At 32.2% G+C, this 13,733-nt stretch overlaps 3 protein-coding genes across 3 annotated transcripts; 1 reads left to right on the forward strand and 2 right to left on the reverse strand.

Moving 5' to 3' along the window:
• The first annotated feature begins 916 nt into the window (after positions 1-916).
• LOC145166941 (small RNA degrading nuclease 1-like) lies at positions 917-3,733 on the forward strand. The gene is made up of 12 exons (XM_079085994.1): positions 917-1,059; positions 1,292-1,474; positions 1,551-1,628; positions 1,733-1,801; positions 1,900-2,040; positions 2,119-2,235; positions 2,325-2,394; positions 2,491-2,595; positions 2,725-2,855; positions 2,930-3,040; positions 3,115-3,219; positions 3,287-3,733. Exons 1-12 carry the CDS (start codon positions 1,030-1,032, stop codon positions 3,629-3,631), a joined length of 1,485 nt encoding a protein of 494 aa, XP_078942120.1. The 5' UTR covers positions 917-1,029; the 3' UTR covers positions 3,632-3,733.
• A 41-nt stretch (positions 3,734-3,774) lies between these two features.
• LOC145166940 (phosphatidylinositol 3,4,5-trisphosphate 3-phosphatase and protein-tyrosine-phosphatase PTEN2A-like) lies at positions 3,775-7,673 on the reverse strand. The gene is made up of 12 exons (XM_079085993.1): positions 7,457-7,673; positions 6,328-6,868; positions 6,185-6,241; positions 6,026-6,091; positions 5,730-5,906; positions 5,562-5,648; positions 5,413-5,477; positions 5,252-5,328; positions 4,744-4,790; positions 4,544-4,674; positions 4,381-4,450; positions 3,775-4,309 (listed from the first exon to the last, which is right to left on the reverse strand). Exons 2-12 carry the CDS (start codon positions 6,865-6,867, stop codon positions 3,860-3,862), a joined length of 1,767 nt encoding a protein of 588 aa, XP_078942119.1. The 5' UTR covers position 6,868; positions 7,457-7,673; the 3' UTR covers positions 3,775-3,859.
• Positions 7,674-8,991: 1,318 nt separating this feature from the next.
• On the reverse strand, positions 8,992-12,380 carry LOC145166942 (cysteine proteinase COT44-like). Its single transcript, XM_079085995.1, has 4 exons — positions 11,877-12,380; positions 11,545-11,780; positions 11,306-11,446; positions 8,992-9,375 (listed from the first exon to the last, which is right to left on the reverse strand). Exons 1-4 carry the CDS (start codon positions 12,358-12,360, stop codon positions 9,103-9,105), a joined length of 1,134 nt encoding a protein of 377 aa, XP_078942121.1. The 5' UTR covers positions 12,361-12,380; the 3' UTR covers positions 8,992-9,102.
• Positions 12,381-13,733: the final 1,353 nt, after the last annotated feature.

A 13,733-nucleotide genomic window follows, 5' to 3' on the forward strand; every position in this document is an offset into this window, starting at 1 on the left:
CAGTAGATTTAGCTCCAGATGTGAACTATAATGATGTGATTGATCTCCCACCGCCACTTCTTTGGTACAAACACCACCCTATCCATGCTTGTTCCTCAGCTCCCACCTGCGATTTTATCACCGTCATCTTCTTCACCTCTCTACTCTCTGAAACGTGAATCAAATAAAAAAAGATGTAGGTTCTGGTTTAGGTTTCTTTTGGGTTTCAGGTTTTGATTCAAGCTTCGTGCACTTGTAAATTTTTGTTTCTAGGGTTTTGATTTCATCCTTAATTTCTTATTTTAATTGATGGAACTGTTTTGGGCATGATATGTGGGTTTAATTGTGGGTTTGAGTAACCCTTGCAGCTATCTGGGCACTGAGTGTGATTTTTAAGGAACTGAATATGATTTTTGGGCACTTGATTTAGATCTGGTCAAGAAAGGGAGCTGGTGTTGGTTGTTTTCGGCGAGAGAGTGGAAAAAGAGAACGGTGGGGTGGGTTGGGCTATTTTTCTAATTTCTAAATAATTTAAGAATTACAATAACTAAAAAATAGAAAAAATAAAATAAAAGGACATAATAGTCTTTTCAAGCTGATAGGACCAAAAACACTAAAAAGATCCAAAATCGAACCAATGATGCACCCCCGAAACTTTTTGGACCAAAATCACATATTTTTTATTAACACAGAGACATTTTTGCAATTTTCTCTTTATAGACGTTAAAATTTAAGAGAGATATCATATTTAGCCGATCCAAAAAGAATTAAACCGGCCAAAAAACGAAATAAAAGACATAAAAACATGGACCAATGTGCACCTCTAACGCTTTTAGTTTTAAAGTGATGTAACGGGCCTGACATATTGGGCTAATAGGCCCCATCAGTGAAGCCCATAAAGTAAGGATGTAGGATGTCGTCGTCAAGAATGAGAACCCTTACCAGTCTTCACATTCTCTTTTAAACCCTACCCCAATTATAAACCCTAAATATTTTCTCCCTAAAATTCCAACTTCAAACACGCTAAACATCCTGAAAAAAACGCTTTCAATGGATAAGCTCGAAACGGCTCCAAAAGAGGTAAATTTTCTTTCTTTTAAGTAATTGTTTTCTTTCAATTAGTTATTTTGTTTATGAATTAGAAAAATCAATCACTGTCTTTTGAGTTTATATTATCGATCGACTAATTTCGAACTTAATACGAAATTAGAATGACCATGTTATTCCTTTCATAAGTAGATTCAAATTTGTTTTACTACGTAGAGTTAAAATTACAATTCGTTATTCATGGAGCTTCCTTGATATCTATTAGGTTCTGGTCGACATTGTGAAATTGGCACAAAAGCGAGAAATGAAAGGTAGTAATGGAGGCTGGAAGGACTTCTTAGCTGTTTATGACAAGAAGATTGGGGTCAGCTTGAGTGATCCAGCAAGGAGGTCCACTGAAGCATTGATTGCTTTCTTGAATACATTCAGTGATATTGATGATTTGAAGGTTAGTGACATTCTTTTCAATGAAAGCCAAGTTCCATGGAGATTCAGATGATAATAAACGATTTTTTTTTCATCAGTTTTTTGATAAAGTAGCAGAGAAACATTACAGCTTGGAACATATCGAAAAGAAAACAGATAAATTATCCCCCGAACAGGTTTGTTATGACAATTTTTGGTTTTTATTTTTAATAAACAGATGAAATTTTCACATATCACAAAATATTAATCCTCGAGTCTTCTTAATGTGTGCCAAATGCAGGAGCTTGTCTACAAGACTATTGGTCATCCACAATACGCACAAAGTTATTCATTTCCATCATATGAGGAGGTTTATTGATTTGACATATATACCCTTTCTAACATACCAAATCTATAAAAAAATAAAATCAGTTTATAAAATTTTAAACTTTTTGAGTTTTGTTACAGGGGTGGATAATCACAAAGGAGAGAAAAAAGGCTAAAGCAAATCGATCAAATGCAATGGTTGCAATTGATTGTGAGATGGTGTTATGTGAAGATGGAAGTGATGCTTTGGTTAGGGTTTGTGTTGTGGATCGTGATTTAAAGGTAAAAAAAATTAAGTCAATTATGGTAACCAAATTTGAAAAAAAAAAAGTCAACTATAATTTTTGTTGACTTTTGTAGGTCAAACTTGATGAACTTGTTAAGCCTGAAAAAGCAGTTGCTGATTATAGAACTAATATAACTGGAGTTTCTGCCAAAGATTTGGAACAAGTTACTTGTTCATTACAAGATGTACAGGTGAGAGGGTAAAAATGTAAATTTGTAAAATTGGAAACTATTTGGTAATTTACTATTTTGTCCCTGAACGTGACGTGTTTTTTCATAAGGATTCTATGAAGAAGTTGCTATCAAGAGGAACGATTTTGATTGGGCATAGTTTAAATAATGATCTACAAGGTAATAATAATAATAATAATATGAGTGTTTCTTTTTGACTTAATTGAGAAAGTTGGACATTTTACGAATTTACCCTTGTTTAACTTTTTTATTCAGCATTGAAGATAGATCACACACGAGTAATTGACACCTCTCTTGTTTTCAAATATTGGAGTGGCTCCAATTTCAGGAGACCATCTTTGAATGATTTGTGTAAGGCAAGTTTCGAATATCTTGTTGTAATATTTTGCTCCACCCAAAAAGACGTAAATACCCTCTTCACTAAGAAACTTGCAAAAAGACGTAAATGCCCTTGTCATCTATAATAATTGTTTTACATTTTGCAGTCAGTTTTGGGATATGAACTTCGAAAAGAAGGTGAACCACATGATTGTTTGGAGGATGCACGAGCAGCAATGAAACTTGTAATTGCTAAAATAGAAGCAGGAGTTGATAAAAATATACCCTTGAATCAAACTAACGTGAGTTTTTTAATTTGCTTTATATATTTATTTCCTAAAATGCCCTTTGATTGATCATTTAGTTGCAATTTCAGGTGGTTGAAGGTTCAGATGCAATGAAGTTACTTTGTCACCGCATACCAGTCGCCATTCCTGGAGAAAAATTACTTGAAATTATTCCTGGAGACTTCACAATTGAAGTGAAGGTTTGATAAAATGAATTTTATTCTAATTAATTTGTTTTTCATGTAAACAAAATTAATGAAAGTATTTTTTGTAGGAAAATAAGAAAGGTAAAGGAGACAAGTATTCAGCTTTAGCAGTTTTTAAGAATAAACAGGAGGCAGATAAGGTGTACGAGGGTCTTAAGGGTGATGAAATTAAAGTAAGCTACTAAAATTAAATAATTTAAATTAAATAATCAACTTATTTTTGTAATAATTTTTTTTCAGGATTCATCTGGGCGTCCACAGAAGTTGATTTTATTTAAACTGGAATCAGGTCTAGGTGGCAGTTTGTATGTCCGGAAGATGGTCCAACCTGGCGGTAGTAATGTCCAGGTGGCAGCATCGAATAAACGGGGAGCCGAAGAGGAGGTGCCAGCTCAGCATCACAAGAAGCTAAAAACAGAAGATGAGACAATGGAATTAAAACAACAAACGGTTGTATGTGAACATTGTGATGGTTACTTGAAAGAGATTGAAAGCTTGAAGAAAAAATTAAGTGAAAGAGATCAAGAAATATCGACTTTACACAAGATCATTGTTTCTCAAGCAAGAAAACAATCCGGAGTTTGACTTTGACTTGGTCATATATGAATTTTGTTTTGGCGTTTTGAAATTTTGGGTCAAATGTTGTTCAAAGTTACTATTTATTATAACAATTGTATTTTCAGATTATTTCTTATCTATCATGTTATATCAATATTTGGAAAGTCCCATCAAAAGTCAAAAAACAAAAGTCAACAACAATCTTTCATGGTCAATTTGACAACATCATTAAACAAAAAAACAAAAAAACAAAAATCAGTCGCTTAAATCGTCTTCATCATCTCCAAATGAAAAAACGGAAGCATCAGCAGCAATGGCCTTAATATCACCGGGATTCAAATTTGGAATGGGTTTGGGTTTGGGTTTGTCAGCCTCAGTTTTTACAAGTGTGGGGTTGCTATTTAAGGAAAGTTGTTGGGTGTTTTTGTTCAAAGTTGTTACTTGTGATTCTATTTTGCCAGGTGGCAGTGCAATAGAAACAGTAGATTTGTCCTCGTCCTTTTGATCATCATCATCACTGTCGGAAAACACATTCTCATCGGAATCCTTATTCCGGGCGGAATTGGAAGGATTGTTGTATGAAGGTGAGGAATCATTGGAGCTTATTAACATCGGTTTGTCACTGGATTTATACTTCTCCGGAATCGTTCCATCGTAATCGATCATCACTATCTCCACTTTGAACCCCGGAACCGGCAATTTTCTCTGCAAAAAGGGTAAAATGGTCATTTACCACCCTTACGTCCAACAAACAATTTTCACAATTCAAGTAATACCTTGTCAAAATCATCAAAATCAGAACCCTGCAAAAGTACTCTGTTCTCCATCATTGTTGTATTTAGCCAACTGAAAAAGCAAAAAAGATTTAACAATTTTAGAAAAAGTAAACAATTTCAAGTTTCAAAAAGAATTAGTTGTAATATAATAATATTTACTCACCAGTAAAAATCTCCTTGTCGATCATGAAACTGGATCTTGAAGTCACCGGTCAGTTCGGTCAGCCCACGTTCCCCGGGCAGCGCGAAAACCACAATCCCTTTTTTCGGTGCACGAATCCAAAAATCTTCCGGCTGCAAAATTAATTACTTTTATATTTATTTATCGGGATTAAAATGTATAAATCCAAGAATAATAATTACCATAAGATTCTTTGTTTTTGGATGCTTTCTTGTTGTGAATAGAATCCCTGTAATGAAAAGTAGATATCAAATGGAGACACAACACAAAAGAACCATTAAAAAATGAGTAAACTACATTATGGTCCCTATGGTTTGAGGTAATTTGTACGTTTGGTCCCTAGCTTGTTTTTTTAACTCGGAAGGTCCCTACTGTTTGTTTTTGTTGTGAGTTTGGTCCCTGTCTTACCTAAAAAGACTATTTTGCCATTGATTTTTTAATTTATTTAAATAAACACACCCCAACCCTACTTTCACCTCACCTTATCTACCCCACCTTATTTAAATAAATTAAAAAATCAAGGGCAAAATAGTATTTTTAGGTAAGAAAGGGACCAAGCTCGCAACAAAAACAAACTGTAGGGACCTTCCGAGTTAAAAAATAAGTTAGGGACCAAACGTGCAAATTACCCCAAACCATAGGGACCATTCATGTAATTTACTCTTAAAAAATCATACATATTACACATACCATTATGATCAGATACAGTCAACGAAGGTCTGACCCAATAAGGGCATTCATGAAGCCGGAATCCCCTTAGCATGCACCTGAAAAATAAATAACTTTCAGTAATTATTTCATGAATAAATAAGTCAAAGAGAATAAAAAGAGTTGTTTATTTTATTATTTACCTCCTGCCAGGTGGACTTTCGCCATTAAAATCTCTCAAGATCCGCTCAAAGTAGCTTACATATCGCTACAAAACGAAATATCATTAATTATTAATTGTTTATATTTATAATTCCCAAAAGAATTTAAGAAAAATAAATAGATAACTGACAATTTGGCTTGGAAGTATTAATCCTTTCCCATCTACACATCTTCTTTGGTTATAGTACTCAATACACTCTTCTGATGTTGGGAAAAACTGTAGAAAGAATTCGATTAATACTTAATAGCAGAAATAGAAACCAAATTTAATGAAAGATAAGATAAAAAAGAAACTTACTTTTAGAAATAAAAGAAGACTACAAATCATTAAACCAGTTCTTGCTTTTCCAGCTTTACAATGAACAACCACAACATTGAGAATGTCTTCCTTTAACCATGAGTAAGCACTTTGACAAAATAATGGTATTAAGTGAATCGGAGGGCAATTATGGTCATTAAATGGAAAAGATGCAACCTGCAGTCAGATAAAGATGGAAAAATCTGCAAGATCAGTTGTCTGCTTTGATATGATCTCTTGTTTGTGAAAAAGACGTAAATGCCCTTCTCATATTGATCATGGAAAACAGCATATACCTTTCCTGCAAATAGTGAAGCATCGTAGAGTCTTTCTGAACAAAGATTATACACTTTGTATCTATCCTGCAAAGCAAAATTAGATATCAAGTTCTTCCATAGGTTAAAGCAAATTGAGGTTATGGGATGAGATGATAATGAAAAGCCAAAAAGGGTTACCTTATGATGAGTTTCAAAGAACTTGATTACTTCTTCCATATGATTCCTGTAGAATCCCTGCATTTTAGCTTTAAGACATTCATTAGAAAGAATGAAAAAAAGTTGATTGTTAAGCTTTGTGGTTGAGTTTAGTGATTGTTTACCTCAAAGTAACCAAAAAGACCAGAACTCATATCGCCAGCTGGAAACCCCATTGCGATTATGTTATCAGTAATATAAGTCAAATCTAAGTCAAACCCTCCTTCTTGGTATCTTCGTTTGTTTTGGGAGACCATATGGCGTGCCCTAACTTGAACTACTTTCACTGCACCCAAAGATGCGTCAACTAAACCTTTTCCAACAGACTGAAGAACAGCTGAAGGTGAAGATGCAGATGGAGATGGGGTAGAATTGTCATTTGGTCCAGAGGATTTTGAAGAAATCAAACCAAACCCACTGGCGATTCGTGCAATGGCCCACTTTCCTGTGTTTTGACTTTGAGACTGTGAAGTGTTTTCTCGTGGTGATGTGGGTTTGGGGAAATTTGGAACTCCATCTGAAGATGATATGACAGGTGGAGTTTCCATGGAAGATGGTGTAGTTGTAGAATTATTAGTCTGATCAGAGATGGTGGTTGCAGAAGTTTTATCATCTGTAACTTCTGTTGGAGGTTGAGATGATGATGAGTTGGATTCTGAAGCCATTCTGCACATGAACAAAGTCCCACAAATGATCAATGCTTTCCATTTTCCAATTAAAACATATATAACTCCATTGAACATCAATAACAGGTGTTATGCCTCCATTAATTTCAATAAAATTTAAGCATCCATTTGATCAATTATCGTTACTCCTATAACACTTCATTACTAGCTTGGAGCAGATATTATAAAATGGCGAAACACAACATCAATGTTTGAATTTGAGGATACATATTTGAAAAAAAAAACACATGAAATGGAAGCATTCATCGTCTGATCAATGTTATTTTCTAATTTAAAACAAGCAGCTAGCGCATGACTCAATATATGTTCAATTCTGGTAACAAAATCTCACGCAAAAGGAACACTGTTCATAATTTACGACGAGTGATTCTGCTAGAAATGCACATCATATTATCGAGTAGCCATCAGTAATGTCATATGTAAGATAGTGATTCGATCAATGTCTCCTGTTTGCATAACTCAAAACCACCGAAATCATACGAAAAAAACGAGATAATCTGACGGATTTCTAAGGGGATGCGAGCATTTGAAATGAATGTAGTAGATCATAAGGGATCTGATGACTCACATAGATCGAACAAAATCCTCGGTATCAGTCGTGAGGCTCAATGGTTCTTTTATCCGATTTGCAGATCAAATTGGAAGCAAGAGTCAAAGGTACGACAGAGAATGAATCGGAATTGGTAGAACGGTTGTCTCCGGCAACACGGCATGTATCTCCGACGATGGATCGGGAAAACCGGTTTTCGGGTTCAATTTGGCTGTAAGTTCTTGTTCTTCCACGTTTACCGGTCGACCTATGAGTCTGCGAGTATGCCTATTTTATTAGCGCTGGGCTTCGACCCGACCCGCAAACTTCTTTTTTTTTTTTTTTTTTTTTTAAATAATAAAAATGACTATAATAGCTATTTTTAAAAAAATGTAACATAAAATAGCCTTTAACGAGAAATGACCAAAATATCCATAATTTTATAATTGGGTCATATGCGAAATATAGATTTTTTGCATTTGCGTACAATTTTTTCTTTTTCCACAAACTTCAAATCTCCATAATTTTTTCATACAAATTCTCTTTTAGCTACTTTTCTTTTTTCATTGTGTTTTTTATAACAAAAATTTTTCATGGACATATTACATTCTAAATTTGGATGTCGGAAAACCATACTTTATCTAGCTCTAAAATAAGCTAGTCGGTGAAAAATATGTAAAAAAGCCTAACTTTGATCATCCTTTGTAATAAAGAATTTTGATGGACATATTACACTCCTAATTTGTAATAAAGAATTTTGATGGACATATTACACTCCTAATTTGGATATTGAAAAGTCATATTTTTATCTCAAAAGTAGGTTATTCGGTAAAAATTATGGGAAATAAAAACTTCATATATTCGCATACGAACTTCACAAGGATATCCTACAATCTTCAAAAAAATGTTAAAAAAACATTTTAGTTTTTACATACAAACTTCATAACAATCGTCATGTCATTTGGATTCTCCCAATCAATCATAAGGATGACCTACAAAAAATGGAAAAAAAATTATAGTCAACCAAAATTTTTACATGTGTTGACCTGTGAAAATCTAAAATATAAAAATACATTTATGTAGATGATGGCTAATGAAAACTATAGCTAGTATGGTCATTTTCATTTTTCTGGTATTTCTTTTTAAAAAATTGCTATTATAGTTATTTTCTATCTGATATGATAGATACGTGAAAATAATTATAATGATAATACAAATTTATGGTAAAAAATGCACAAAAGACATTATACCTATCATGTCATTGATTATTGATTATGAATTGCTGACACAACATGATGACATATCAAAACACATAATTTTGTGATTATGAACATTGTCATGGTACTACTGCAAGAAAATTTGTAACTAACACTAGAAATCTCAAACAAATACTACATATAAAAAACAACCATTCAATTCAAAACATATTCCTATATTTATATCTAATTTTGCCACAAGAGAAATACAATTACTTTCCGACATACATATAAAAATTACTTTCCTGACATACATATAAAAAGCAATCAAACTATCTCAAATCACAATACAATAATAGATAAATATCAAGAACCCGCCATGAGCTCATTGATATAAACATAAGCCACCAATTGAGAGGACGTGTGTTTATCCACCCCAACATAACTCATTCGCTCCATTTTGGTATCCATTGATGAAATCGTTCCTAATTAGATACTGCTTATCAGGTCACTGTTAACACTGTTTGAAATACTCGGGTTCTCATTTCTATATTTGACCGGGTAAGAAGCCATCAGTGCAATCCCACATTTACCACTGCGTGTCCCAACCACATTACGCTCCATCTTAAAGTACCCGTCCTCGCCCCAATTTGTCCCCCATGAGTTCCTAACAAGCCAATAGTCCTTCCCATTTTCGGAACCATATCCCACCACAACCACACCATGGTCCAGTGAAGTCCCACATTTACCCGTAAATACACCCTGAGAAAAATATATAAACAATGATATCTTTGTTAACGGTTGAAAATAATATTTATATATTTAGAAAAATATATTTGGATAATAATACTTGACAAAATACAAGAACAAAACACATACCATTAACACTCTGTAGAGGATAACATTTTATAAAAATCACTATGGTTTGTATTTTTTATTTGGTTAAGACTATGTTTGACAGACTAGCTGAAAAGCTATCTGATAGTCTGATAACTGAAAAATTAGCTGCCCGTTTATAAGCTAGATGCTAGCCAACAAAAAATAATGTTTGGTAAAAATTAGTTGATACGCTAGTTAAAAGATATAAAATGACATTTAAAATAATATGTTTTTTATAATTAATTAACAGTATATTCTAGAAATCTTGAAAATAAAAAACTACTCAAAATAGCTTTTTAAAAAGCTAGCTTATCGACTACTTTTTGGCTTGCCAAAAATAACAATTTAAAAAACCTCAAAAAATAAGTTAGCTTTTCAGCTAAATGTGATACGCTAATCATAACCTAACTATGGAAAAATTGGTTTAACCGCTGATAGTTTCGTTTTTTTGGAAGAAAAAACATTGCAAGTTTTTTTGCTAATAAATTACTACAACATAAATGTAATCTCATTGGTGTTGTTTTTTTCAAATCAAAATATTATGGTTAAATGTCAAAAACAAGTTCTTTGGATGCTTAAACTAAAAAATTTTAAACTATAATATTTTTATAGATTTCAAAATATAATAAAGGTTCATTTATAAAAAAAAAAAAACAAAGCCTTAATAATTAATCCAAAAGAAAATAAAAAATATCTAAAGAAATAGTTTTTAATGACCCGAAAACTATAATATAAAAAAATTTAAATACTAAAAAAATTTAAGATACTTAATCCATAGAATTGTCTAAGTATTTTATTTTTAATTCATTTTCCCTTGTTATATTAAAACTATAATATAAAAAAATTTAAATACTAAAAAAATTTAAGATACTTAATCCATAGAATTGTATAAGTATTTTCTTTTTAATTCATTTTCCCTTGTTATATTAAAACTATAATATAAAAAAATTTAAATACTAAAAAAATTTAAAATACTTAATCCATAGAATTGTCTAAGTATTTTATTTTTAATTCATTTTCCCTTGTTATATTAAAACTATAATATAAAAAAATTTAAATACTAAAAAAATTTAAGATACTTAATCCATAGAATTGTATAAGTATTTTCTTTTTAATTCATTTTCCCTTGTTATATTAAAACTATAATATAAAAAAATTTAAATACTAAAAAAATTTAAAATACTTAATCCATAGAATTGTCTAAGTATTTTATTTTTAATTCATTTTCCCTTGTTATATTAAAACTATAATATAAAAAAATTTAAATACTAAAAAAATTTAAGATACTTAATCCATAGAATTGTATAAGTATTTTCTTTTTAATTCATTTTCCCTTGTTATATTAAAACTATAATATAAAAAAATTTAAATACTAAAAAAATTTAAAATACTTAATCCATAGAATTGTATAAGTATTTTCTTTTTAATTCATTTTCCCTTGTTATATTAAAACTATAATATAAAAAAATTTAAATACTAAAAAAATTTAAGATACTTAATCCATAGAATTGTATAAGTATTTTCTTTTTAATTCATTTTCCCTTGTTATATTAAAACTATAATATAAAAAAAATTAAATACTAAAAAAATCTTAGATACTTAATCCATAGAATTGTATAAGTATTTTCTTTTTAATTCATTTTCCCTTGTTATATTAATATCTATGCAAGAGATCCAAACCGTGATAAATCATACTGTTCTTTCTATATATTAAAAAGACTTTGTCGAAGTATCTTAGAAAACAAAAACAAAATAAGTAAATAAATAAATCATAACTGTTGCGCATGCAGAATTGCAGATAGATTCGACTAACCTCTGTATATAACTGAAAAGCCATTCCAGAAGCTTCGATTCCAACACTCACGGGCTGATGCGCTACTGCTTTCATCAATGCTTTCTCGTTCATCGGCGGAACATCTTCATACCCATCTATGCTAACAATTTTTGCCTTATTCTACAAATCAATTTCACAAGACAACGATCATGAAAAATCATAAATCATAAATAGATGTATTCATCATGTAATGTTGTAAATGGAATTCAGTTGCTTACTCGAATCGGATCGCATTTATCGCCTACACCTTTGTAAGGATAGTCAGATTCGGTGTCGATTCCGCCATTAGAAACGATGAACTCGAAGGCGTAATCCATCGTTCCGCCATTGCAACCGCTGTTGTATTTATTGTCACAGTCAACAAGCTCTTGCTCCGACAAGCTAATCAGATCGTCGGTGACTATTTTGTTGATTCCCTCCACCGCCGCAACGGTTGAGAACGCCCAACAGCTCCCTGTACAATAACATCATTTAGGTAAACATGATTACAAAAAATTGGGTAAAAAAAAAAAAAAAAAAAAACTCAGATTAATTAATTAACAAATCATACCGCAGCTTCCTTGATTTTTGATCGGAGCAACGGCGCCACTTCTTCTCCAGTCAACTTCCACCGGCAACATCTCATTTTCCTGAACCGCATACCGTTGGCTAATCTCGCCTCTCTTCACCTTAGCAATCCGACGATTAGGATCGGATTTCGTGCCTAAATACATGGAACGATACTCCTCGTTGGTGACGTCAGCAAACTGGTTTAAACCGACCTTGTAAGTCCGGTTGCCGGAAGAATTGTGTTCATCGATGAACCTGAGGTTATCCTTGAAGATCTGAAACCTCTTCTCCTTCTCTCCCAACGCATTATACGCTTTTCCATGGCGGAGCAGCCACAACTCGTACGTACTCCTGATCTCCTCCTCTGTCCTGCTAGGTGGCGATTTCTCTGCACGTAATTCACCGGAGATGTTACTTGTTGAATACGTCTGAGAGAAAATGAGACAGAAGAGAAAGGCATACGTAGTTGCAGCTGTTGTCGCCATTGTTATGAAGGAGAAAAGAATAGGGCTGTGAAGACGTAAAGGGATCCCGTTGGCTTTAAATAGACTAACTTTTCACCTACGTTTGGTAAAATTGAAAAAAAAAATGATGCAAAAAAGTTATTTATTATTATTAATGTATATAACTAATATCAACTTTTTAAATTTAAATCAAAAAATTTAATCTTTTTATGTCACGTAAATCGTTACACGAATGACTAAACTGCATGATAAAAGGAAAGTTTATTATATTAAAATGTAAAAATAAAAATACTTTTTATGAATAGTAATAGTAAAACATTAATTCGTTTTTTTTACAATTAACACATATATACTATAAACATATAACCAATCCATGATTTTTATAGATTTTTTTTACGTTTGAACCGGAGCAAGTTTGCTGATTTTGAAGGTTATGTACGAAAAGTAAAAATAGACTCGTCAAATTTTAGAATCCTAATAGATAACAACAAATACTTATGGATTAGCAACGGATAGCGACAAAATTGCTACGATTACAACGGAATATTGACAGATAATGGATATATTAGCTACAAATTAGTGATGAATTTACGATTTATAATTTCGGGCCCCTTAACGACGCGGGCCCTGTACGAGGTCACACCCCCGATACCTCCTCCTGACCAGCCTTCAGGGGCAGATTTGTAGTGGAGCCTGGTGTGGCACCGATAATGCCTATTTTTCCTGTACGCAGTGGAAAAAAATTTGATTTTTTGATTTTTTAACATTTTTTTTCTTGCACTGGCAATACCCACTTTAACTCGGTAACACCTAATATGAATTCATGCGTCCGTCCCTGCCAGTCTTGACTAGAATATGTTAGAATCAGGTTGGCGGTTTATCATTTAACAAATTAATAAAATTAACTAATTTGATTATTTTTTTCAATGATTTTATAATTTTTATCACATATTATCATTTGAAACTGATTAAATGAATAAAATGAACTTGGTTGTGGTTTTTTGTGAAATAGAAGACTATATTGAATCTGGCCATGCTTTGTCTCACTATCAAGTTTATACAAAATTAAAAAAATAATAATAAATGAAATCACATTGAGAGATATGTTAGATTGAACATCAAAATATGATCGAATATAAGCATTTGAAATTGATGTGGTCAAAGAGAAGTAGAGAATGAACTTGACTATGATTTTGGTTCAGAAGTGAAGCTTGATTCATTTCTGTTATATTATTTTTATTTTTTTTTATTTCAAATTTTATGTTATGAGGTTATTTAAAATTCTAGAAGGTAGATTCTTATAGGAGAGGTGGCAGAAGGGGAAGGTGACAGCGTGTCAGTCAAATAAAGTTTGAGCGGGAAAATGACGTGGTCCTATTATGAGGGAGCAGAGC

The sequence above is a fragment of the Lactuca virosa genome, chromosome 3 (genome assembly GCF_052849685.1).
Source record: "Lactuca virosa cultivar CGN04683 chromosome 3, Lactuca_virosa_CGN04683_v6, whole genome shotgun sequence".
NCBI classification, from domain to species: domain Eukaryota; kingdom Viridiplantae; phylum Streptophyta; class Magnoliopsida; order Asterales; family Asteraceae; genus Lactuca; species Lactuca virosa.

Coding starts and splice junctions, on each gene's coding strand:
- LOC145166941 (XM_079085994.1), top strand. CDS start 1,030: ATGGATAAGCTCGAAACGGCTCCAAAAGAG. Junction 2,856..2,929: donor TACCCTTGAATCAAACTAAC/GTGAGTTTTTTA, acceptor TTGCAATTTCAG/GTGGTTGAAGGTTCAGATGC. Junction 3,041..3,114: donor ACTTCACAATTGAAGTGAAG/GTTTGATAAAAT, acceptor TATTTTTTGTAG/GAAAATAAGAAAGGTAAAGG.
- LOC145166940 (XM_079085993.1), bottom strand. CDS start 6,867: ATGGCTTCAGAATCCAACTCATCATCATCTCAACCTCCAACAGAAGTT. Junction 5,329..5,412: donor GAAAGTCCACCTGGCAGGAG/GTAAATAATAAA, acceptor TTTATTTTTCAG/GTGCATGCTAAGGGGATTCC. Junction 4,791..5,251: donor GACTGTATCTGATCATAATG/GTATGTGTAATA, acceptor TTTTCATTACAG/GGATTCTATTCACAACAAGA.
- LOC145166942 (XM_079085995.1), bottom strand. CDS start 12,360: ATGGCGACAACAGCTGCAACTACGTATGCCTTTCTCTTCTGTCTCATT. Junction 11,781..11,876: donor CAAAAATCAAGGAAGCTGCG/GTATGATTTGTT, acceptor GTTATTGTACAG/GGAGCTGTTGGGCGTTCTCA. Junction 11,447..11,544: donor ATAAATGCGATCCGATTCGA/GTAAGCAACTGA, acceptor ATTGATTTGTAG/AATAAGGCAAAAATTGTTAG.